Below are 10192 nucleotides of genomic sequence, written 5' to 3' on the forward strand. Positions count from 1 at the left end.
GCCCACAGCATATATCATTATCAATGGGGAAACACTGGGAGCCTCTCCCCGAAGATCAGGAACAAGACAGAGATGATCACTATCACTACTGCTATTCAACACAGTATTAGAAGTCCTAGCCACAGCAATCAGGCAACATAAAGAAATAAAGGGCATTCAAATTGGCAAAGAAGAAGTCAAACTCTCCCTCTTGGCAGATGACATGATACTGTACCAAAAAACCCAAAAGACTCCTGCCCAAGATGCAAGAACTAATGCAGCCAATTGGCAGTGTGGCATGATATAAAATCAATGCCCAGAAATCAGTTGTATTTCTATACCCTAACAGTGAGAGTTAAGAAAGGGGAATTAAGTAGTCAATCCCATTTACAATTGCACCCAAAAGCATGAGACAGATAGGAATAAACCTAACTTAAGAGGTAAAGGATCTACAACCTAAAAACTACAGGACACTTCTGAAAGAAATTGAGGAAGACACAAAGACATGGAAAATATTCCATGCTCACAGATTGGAACAATTAATATTGTGAAAATGTCAATGCTACCCAGGGCAATTTAGACATTTAATGAAATCCCTACCTAAATACCATGGACTCTCTTTGGAGAGTTGGCGCAAATCATCTTACGATTTGTGTGGAATCAGAAAAGACCCCGAATAGCCAGGGGAATTTTAAAAAAGAAAACCAGAGCTGGGGCATCACAATGCCAGATATCACATTGTACTACAAAGCTGTCATCATCAAGACAGTGTGGTATCGGCACAAAAGCAGACACATAGATTAATGGAGCAGAATGGAGAATCCAGAAATGGACCCTCAACGCTATGGTAAACTAATTTTTGACAAAGCAGTAAAGACTATCCACTGGAAAAAAGACAGTGTCTTCAAAAAATGGTGCTGGGAAATTGGACAGCCACATGCAGAAGAAGGAATTTAGACCATTGTCTTTCACCATACACAAAGAAAAACTCAAAATTGATGAAAGATCTAAATGTGAGACAAGATTCCATCAAAATCCTAGAGGAGAACACAGGCAGCACCCTTTTTGAACTTGGCCACAGTAACTGCTTGCAAGATTCATCCACCACTGGAAAAGAAACAAAAGCAAAAATGAACTATTGGGACTTCCTCAAGATAAGGTTTTGCACAGCAAAGGATACAGTCAACAAAACTCAAAGACAACCTAGAGAATGGGAGAAGATATTTGCAAATGACGTATCAGATAAAGGGCTAGTTTCCAAGATCTATAAAGAACTTCTTAAACTCAACAGCAAAGAAACAAACAATCCAATCATGAAATGGGCAAGACATGAAGAGAAATCTCACAGAGGAAGACATAGACATGGCCAACAAGCATATGAACAAACGCTCTGCATCACTTGTCATCATGGAAATACAAATCAAAACCACAATGAGATACCATCTCACACCAGTGAGAATGGGGAAAATTAACAAGGCAGGAAACCACAAATGTTGGAGAGGATGTGGAGAAAAGGGAACCCTCTTACACTGTTGGGGGGAATGTGACCTGGTGCAGCCACTCTGGAAAACTGTGTGGAGGTTCGTCAAAGAGTTAAAAATAGATCTGCCCTATGACCCAGCAATTGCACTGCTGGGGATTTACCCCAAAGATACAGATGCTAAAGGGCTGCAGCACACCTGGCTGGACTCGGGAGCAGCTCAGAAGCGGCTCAGGCGGCGGCTCTGCGGGGAGAGGCTGCCAGGCCGGGAGCGCGAATCCAACAGCGCAGGCCCCGGAGCACAGGGCCCGTGGCCCCAGCCCAGGATCCGGCCTCCCCCGGGACGGGCAGAGGCCGGGAGGGCCCAGGACAGCAAGGACGCTCCTGCCCCGAGCTGAGCAGATCAGCGGCCCAGCCCGGAGCCTCCAGGCCCTGCAGACGGAGAGCTCTGTAGTTACTGCGGGGGCTGACTCCAGGGCTCCAGAGCTGGCGCTGCCACTGGGGTTTGTTCCTCCTGTGGCCTCACGGGGTAAACAACCCCCAGTGAGCCTCACAGTGGCCTCACCATATAAACAGTTTCAACATCTTTCACTGAGCCCTGAACCAGGCCCCTAATAACTGAAAATCAGCACAGCAGGTCCCTTCCCCAGAAGACCATCTAGAGGGACAGGGGAAAAACAAATTGTTGACCAACCAGAACTTGAAAGTTCCAGGGGAATTCGACGGATTTACAGTATACAGAATCAGAGGATACCCCCCCCCTTGTGTGTTTTTTTTTGTCTTTTGTTTTTTGATTTCTGCTTGCTCCTACCCCGTTTTTTTCCCTTTTTTTCTTTTCTTCTCTCTTTTTATTCTTCTTTGTTTTTTTTTTCTTTTTATTTCCTTCTTTCTCTTCTCTCTTTTTCTCCTTTTCCCAATACAAATTGTTTTTGGCCACTTTGCACTGAGCAAAATGACTAGAAGGAAAACCTCACCTCAAAAGAAAGAACCAGAAACAGTCCTCGGTCCCACAGAGTTACAAATTTTGGATTACAATTTAATGTCAGAAAGCCAATTCAGAAGCACTATTATAAAGCTACTGGTGGCTCTAGAAAAAAGCATAAAGGACTCAAGAGACTTCATGACTGCAGAATATAGATCTAATCAGGCCAAAATGAAAAATCAATAGAATGAGATGCAATCCAAACTGGATGTCCTAACCATGAGGTTAATGAGGTAGAAAAATGAGTTAGTGACATAGAAGACAGGTTGATGGCTAGGAAGGAAGCAGAGGAAAAGAGAGAAAAACAAAAGACCACGAGGAAAGGTTAAGGAAAATAAATTATAACCTCAGAAGGAAAAATCTATGTTTAAAGGGGGTTCCAGGGCAGCCCCGGTGGCGCAGCGATTTAGCGCCGCCTGCAGCCCAGAGCATGATCCTGGAGACCCTGGATCGAGTCCCATGTCAGGCTCTCTGTATGATGCCTGCTTCTCCATCTGCCTGTGTCTCTGCCTCTCTCTCTCTTTCTCTGTCTCTATGAATAAAAAAAGAAAATCTTAAAAAAAGAAGTTAAAAAATTTTAAAAAATTAAATAAAATAAAGGGGGATTCCGGAGGGTGCCGAAAGGAACAGAGCAGTTTGGCGCCTGCCTTTGGCCCAGGGCATGATCCTGGAGACCCGGGATCAAGTCCCACTTTGGGCTCCTGGTGCATGGAGCCTGCTTCTCCCTCTGCCTGTGTCTCTGCCTCTCTCTCTCTCTCTCTCTCTCTGTGACTATCATAAATAAATAAAAATTTTAAAAAAAAGGACCAGAAAGTGCATTTTAAGAAATCATAGCCGAGAACTTCCCTAACTTAGGGAAGGAATCAGGCATGCAGATCCTGGAGATAGAGTGATCCCCCACTATACTCAGTGAAAACCTTTCAACATCCTGATGTTTCATGGTGAAACTTCCAATTCCAAAGATAAAGAGAAGATCCTCAAAGCAGCAAGATACAAGGGGTCCCTAAACTTATGGGGAGAAGTTGTAGGTTAACAGCAGACCTCTCCCCAGTGACCTGGATGGCCAGAAAGGGCTGTCACGATACATTCAGTGTCCTAAATGAGAGGAGTTCAATTTGCCAACATATAGCATATCACCCATGGCTCATCCCGTCAAGTGCCCCCCTGAGCGCAGTCATCCAGTCACCCCAACTACCCAGGCAACAACTTTTCCAGTACCCCTTGTTCATTTCCCAGAGTTAGGAGTCTCTCATATTCTGTCATCTTCAACTGATATTTTCACTCATTTTCTCTCCATTTCCCTTTATTCCCTTTCACTATTTTTTATTATCCCAAATGAATGACACCGTATAATCATTGCCCTTCTCTGATTATTTTCCCTCAGCATTATACGGTCTCGTTCCATCCACAACGAAGGAAGCAGTACGTCTTTATCACTTCTATTCTTTTCTTTTTTTTGTACTTAACAAATATATTCAGAACATTTCATCCTAAAACAGCAGAAGACACAGTCTTTTTGAGTGCATATGAAATATTCTGCAGAATAGATCACATACCAGGTCACAAATCAGACCTTCACACGTACAAAAAGATGAATACTATACCATATACCATGCATATTTTCCAACCACAATGACATTAAACTTAAGGTCAACCACAAGAAAAAAAATTGGAAATAGCACTAATACCTGGGGGTTAAAAAATATCCTACTGCTCATAATGAATGGGTTAATCAGGAAATTAAAGTGTAAATTAAAAAATACATGGAAGGAAATGAAAATGAAAACATGAAGGTCATATCAAAAGATGTCTTAATGATCCTCTGATTTTCACACATACTCTTCTTAACCTCCATTATGGAGTTCATCCAATTTCTCCCAGGTATTTGGGATTAATTTCCCAGGCAGCATAGTAACTTCCTTCCCTGCTTATTGATTCAGAGGCATGAAGAGCTCAAAGAGTCCATGCACGAGTTTCAATTTCCAGTTCAGTGGGATTGTTTTGTGTCTCTCTTTGAATCTGAGACCTCTAGTCCAGCAGAACATAAAATCGTGGGAACAGAAAGCAAACATTTTGCAAGTAGATCATGACAGGTTATAGTGAGTGGTACCACTCCCAGTTCTAGTCCTCGATTCCTGCACCTGTGAATGTGAGCTATGGGAGAAACGACGTCATACATTAGAAGCTGACTTGGAACATATCTGCCCTCTGGAGAATCTTGTCCTACCCTGCAAGGAATTGCCACCTAGATGGCACTACAGCTGAATCTTTTATTTTTAATTTTTCTTAAATTTATTTTTTATTGAGTTCAATTTGCCAGCACATAGAATAACACCCAGTGCTCATCCCATCAAGTGCCTTTCTCAGTGCCGGTCACCCAGTGACCCGCACCCCACACTCACCTCCCTTTCTACCACCCGCAGTTCGTTTCCTAGTGTTTGGAGTCTCTCATGTTCTGTTTCCCTTTCTGAATTTCCTGACTGATTTTTTTCTCATTTCCCTTTTATTCCCTTTCATTATGTTTTATATTCACCAAATGAAGGAGACCATATAATGTTTGTCCTTCTCCGATTGACTTATTTCACTCAGCATAATACCCTCCAGTTACATCCATGTCGAAGGAAATGCTGCTTATTTGTCGTTTCTTTTCTTTTCTTTTTTTTAACTTAACAAATATTTTCAGAACATTTCACCCTAAAACAGCACAATGCACAGTGTTTTTTTAATTGATTTTTTATTTGTGTTCAATTTGCCCACATATACAGTAACACCCAGTGCTCATCCCGTCAAGTGACGGTATCAGTCCCATCAGCCACCACCACTGCCCCCCTCCCCTTCCACCAACCCTAGTTCTTTTCCCAGAGTTAGGAGTCTTTTCATGTTCTGTCCCCCTTTCTGATATTTCCCACTCATTTTTTTCTCCTTTCCCCTTTATTCCCTTTCACTATTTTTTAAATTCCCCAATTGAATGACATCATATAATGTTTGTTCTTCTCCGATTGACATATTTTACTCAGCATAATACCCTCCAGTTCCATCCACCTGGAAACCAAAGGTGGGGGCAGCCCCAGTGGCGCCGCGGTTTAGCGCCGCCTGCAGCCCACGGCGGGATCTTGAAGACCCGGGATCGAGTCCCATGTTGGGCTCCCTGCATGGAACCTGCTTCTCCTTCTGCCTGTGTCTCTGTCTCTCTCTCTCGCTCTGTATATCTCATGAGTAAAAAAAATAAAATCTAAAGAAAAGAAAAACGAAATCAAATGGTGGGTATTTGTCGTTTCTAATGGCTGAGTAATATTCCATTGTATACATAAACCACATCTTCTGTATCCATTCATCTTTCGATGGACACCGAGGGTCCTTCCACAGTTTGGCTATTGTGGACATTGCTGCTAGAAACATCGGGGTGCAAGTGTCCCAGCGTTTCATTGCATCTGTATCTTTGGGGTAAATCCCCAGCAGTGCAATTGCTGAGTTTTGATTATTTTTCCTACCAACGCAATAATTTATGTGAAGATATTTGTGGCAGACACTCGTTTTTCAAATAATAGTTATCAAGAGTCAGTGACACCATTAAGTTTATTAATAAGCAACTTATTTGAAACTGAGGACATATCCATCCTATGCAATATAACCCAGTCTCCAAGCACTGAAATGGTAAGATACTTAAATAGTTCACGGAGATAAAAAAAATCATGTTTTAGCTTGGTTTTCTCACCCAAATAAAAGTTTGAGTTATACAATTCAAAGGTTTTTAGCCATACCCTTAAAGGTTTTCCTTTTCTGAACTCAATGTCAGCCAGGTACACTAAAACATATGTTTACAAATAATGACTTAAAAAGGAAATGTCTATGCTTACAAATAACCTAAGAGGCAAAAAATAATGTATCTATGTTTAAGAAGCCTCATTTTTTAGCATCCCTAGAAAATAGTTTTGTTCATTATATTTTTCAAATGTTATTCTTTGAACACATTTAAGAAAACAAATTTTGTGAAAAATAATGCAAATTTTTCTACCTAATCTATGTTTCTTAATTCTAAAGTTGTATGAAGAACTCCAATAATGGTCCTTAATGTGCTCTGGGATATAGAAATCTGAAGTCTTGATGCCATGGGATAAAATTGATTCACTTCACCAAATGCTGACGATATCACTAACAAAAGCACATGAATAAATGAGAAATTTGAAAATTTTAGACTATTTTAGAGCAGGTACTTATTTGGGACTTGTAAGTAAGTGCATTTGAATTCCTGCAGCTCTTCCATTTCAGTTTTTAACTCTAGTTGCAAGAAATTTGGAGCACCAATTCTAAGTATTAGATACTATATATCATTTGATAAATAACTTTATTGAATGCATTGTTCTTTTAAATTCTTATTAGTAGAGACAATGGACATAGCATTTTAGACACATTATCTAAAAAGAAAAGCAATTGTTCTAAAAACATGTTTAATTAGATATTTTTGGTTCAAAACAGAGTAATTTTTAAAAATCTTTGAAATAATATGTCTCAACACCACATTTTGTTTTATTTTGTCTCATTTTGTTCTCCATGTATAGAGTGTTATAAATGGAACCATCAAATGTATCATGATAGTCATGAAAATTGAGGGGAGATACATACATTTCTCAATTACTTTAGAGTGGCATTTTGTATTAATTCAGTTTTACTGAAACAAAAAAGTATTGGGAACTAGTTTTCTGATATTGTTCTCCAAAATACTGCAAGATCTTTATTTTACAGTCATGAACTAATCAAGTATGTCAAGAGGAAAAAAATGAATTTTTACTTTTGAAACTGATTCTTCATGAGTTGGATGCCCATTATAAAATGGTAGTTATTTTAATCACGTCAGTGGTTTTATGCAACAGATTCAAAAGGCCCCACATACTCTAAATATCCCTTTCCTCCATCCAGTCCATCCTGGTGTCAAGGCATGGTCCATTTCATTTAGATCAGCACCATCTACTTCACCATCTTCACTCATTGGTCTCTCTACTTGCAGTGCTGCACTTTCCCAATTGCCCATTAATTTGACATCTCTAAAATGCAGATCTAATCATTTTACTACTGTATGTAGATCTCTGGGGCACAGAAGAGCAAGAAACACGTCTATAAAGTAAAGTAGGAAAGGAAGAACAATAGAAACACTTACCTTTTATACTTTGCCAACCTTCTGACCTTTACTCGTGTTGCACCTTTTCTGTGGCATAATGTTCCTGAGAAAACTCCCTCTGCCACAGACTCCTATACTCATCTGAGGGTACATCTAGTCAACATTCAACACAGAGTTCTAGAGTCTGATCTGAGTTCCCCTTTGTGACCAAATTTGTGTGTCACAGTAGGAAATAAGTGTCCTTATGAGCTGTGTACTTTGCACATGGGTATCAAGGTGTATCCTATTTGCATATAAAACTATAGAGTTTCAAATTCTTTGAAAACAGCAATCACATAGTGTTCATATTTTAATCTCATTTAGCTGTTATTTTGGATTATAATAGAGTATAAAATACTTATTAAATAATTGAATAAATAAGTTTGAATATTTGATATTCTGCTTCTCTTTTTCATCTAATAAATTACATACTTCAAACTCAGCTCAGATATCACCTCAGGCAAGGAACCTTCTCTAAATCTTCCTTCCTATCTGGATTCATATTTTTCCCCGTTTTTTTAATGCAAATATGGATATTAAACCTATCATTTGGTAGGGCTTTAAACCACTTGGTGCTTTCATTTTTGGACCATATCCACATAGTGTACATCATTAAGGTCTAGCAAATTAAGGGATGATTAATGGTAGGTAGATGACAAGATTGTCCCACTAATAATTAGTCATATTGAAATGAATATATTTTATAAGATATAATGTCACTTACACTGCCCTTAAAAAAGGCTTATATTTTAGCTGTTTATATGGAATAATTCTATTATTACAGAAAAGTAGCATAAATAAGAATAGTACAAACCACAGCCACATACCTTTTACCGAGATTCAACAGCTGTTAACATTTTTACCTCTTTTTCGTTATCACCCTTTTCCTTATCCCTCACTTGAATCAATTTTATAGAATCAAACTTTCTTCCTTTAAATATTTTAATTATGCATTTCCTAAGAATCAGAGGGCAGTTATCAACTTCAGTAAATATAACATCACTATATAATTGTATAATACATTTTGAAAGGATAAGAATTAGAAAATTAAAGAGTTTTATAGTACAGGGAGGCAATATTTTTAAAAAACGAAGATGCAAAAGTGAGATGAACACAATGGCATAAAAAGTTGCAGGAATAAGGTTGACATAAAATTCTAAACTTACAATGTGTTAAAGAGAAGGAAAATCACAGTAATATCAAATTTTCCTACTTTATAATTTCTTTTTTAAGGATTTAATTTATTTGAGAGAGAGAGAGAGAATATGAGTGGGTGGGAGGAACGGAGGGAGAAAGAGAAGCAGACTCCCCCCCCCCGAGCAGGGAGTCTGATGCAGTCCTAGATCCCAGGATCCTGGTATCATGACCTAAGCCAAAGACATATGCTTAACCTACTGAGCCACCCAGGGACCCTACTTTATAGTTTCTTGAAAACCAGGTCCCACATTCAGCATTTTCTTCAGCGCTCCCATAACATCCTTATTTCTTAAGCTATAGATCAAAGGGTTTAGCACAGGAGTGAGTATGGTGTAAAAGACAGATACCATCATGTCCTTCTCAGGTGTATGGTAGGAATTGGGGAGCATGTAAGTATAAATGGCAGCCCCATAGAAGAGGATGACCACAGTCATGTGGGAAGAACAAGTGGCAAAGGCCTTCTTCTGGCCTTCTGCTGAGTTCATCCTGTGGATGGTGATGAGGATAAAGTAGTAAGAGCCTGAAATGACTGTCACAGGAATGAGAAGCATGAGCACACAGCACAGATACATGAAAACCTCATAGATGGAAGTGTCTGAACAAGAGAGTTTCAATACAGCAGGGACTTCACAGAAGAAATGATGAATCTCCCGAGATCTGCAAAAGGGGAAGGTCATGGTGATGGGAGTGAACAAGAAGCTATCCACTGAGCCCAGGAACCAGCAGCCAGATGCTAGGATGAGCAACACCTGATGGTTCATGAGGATAGGGTAACGGAGAGGATGGCAGATGGCCACATAACGGTCATAGGCCATGGAGGCTAGAAGAAAAAATTCTGAACCTGCTAGTGTCACATAGAGAAACATCTGTATCCCACATTCCGTGGCTGAGATCTTATTCATACCCATGACTTGGTCCATGAGCATCTTGGGCACAGTAACGGAAATATACATCATGTCCATGAGAGATAGTTGGCTGATAAAAAAGTACATAGGGGTGTGGAGGTGGGAATCAGAATGTATCAGTAGAATCAGGATGGTGTTTCCAGACAAGGCCATTAGGAAAACCACAAAAATGACCAAACAAAGGAGAGCTGGGTGTTTGGATTTATTGAAGAGTCCCACTAGGATGAAATCTGACCTCCCAGTGTGGTTAGCCAGCCAGTTGATGTTCTCCATGAGATTTCACCTGGAAAAGCTAGGAAAACTTTGGGATTAATGAATGAATCAATCATGAAACATCACCAACTGAAATGAATATTTGGTGAGAGAAAGTGTGTGTGTGTGTGTATGTATGTGTGTTCGTGTGTGTGTGTGAGAGAGAGAGAGAACCTAATTATAGTAACAGAAATAAATTACCTGTAACTATAAATTTACCATATAGTGAGGTTGTGGTGTTC

The 10192-nt window shown here is 39.7% G+C and overlaps 1 protein-coding gene across 1 annotated transcript; it reads right to left on the reverse strand.

Moving 5' to 3' along the window:
* Window positions 1-9008: 9008 nt before the first annotated feature.
* Window positions 9009-9971, reverse strand: LOC140609579 (olfactory receptor 2T29). The gene has a single exon (XM_072784785.1). It carries the CDS (start codon window positions 9969-9971, stop codon window positions 9009-9011), a length of 963 nt encoding a protein of 320 aa, XP_072640886.1.
* Between the last annotated feature and the right edge of the window lie 221 nt (window positions 9972-10192).

This window comes from Canis lupus, chromosome 18 (assembly GCF_048164855.1).
Source record: "Canis lupus baileyi chromosome 18, mCanLup2.hap1, whole genome shotgun sequence".
NCBI lineage: Eukaryota > Metazoa > Chordata > Mammalia > Carnivora > Canidae > Canis > Canis lupus.

Excerpts from the sequence above, each read along its gene's own strand:
- LOC140609579 (XM_072784785.1), bottom strand. The coding sequence starts at position 9,971 with ATGGAGAACATCAACTGGCTGGCTAACCACACTGGGAGGTCAGATTTC.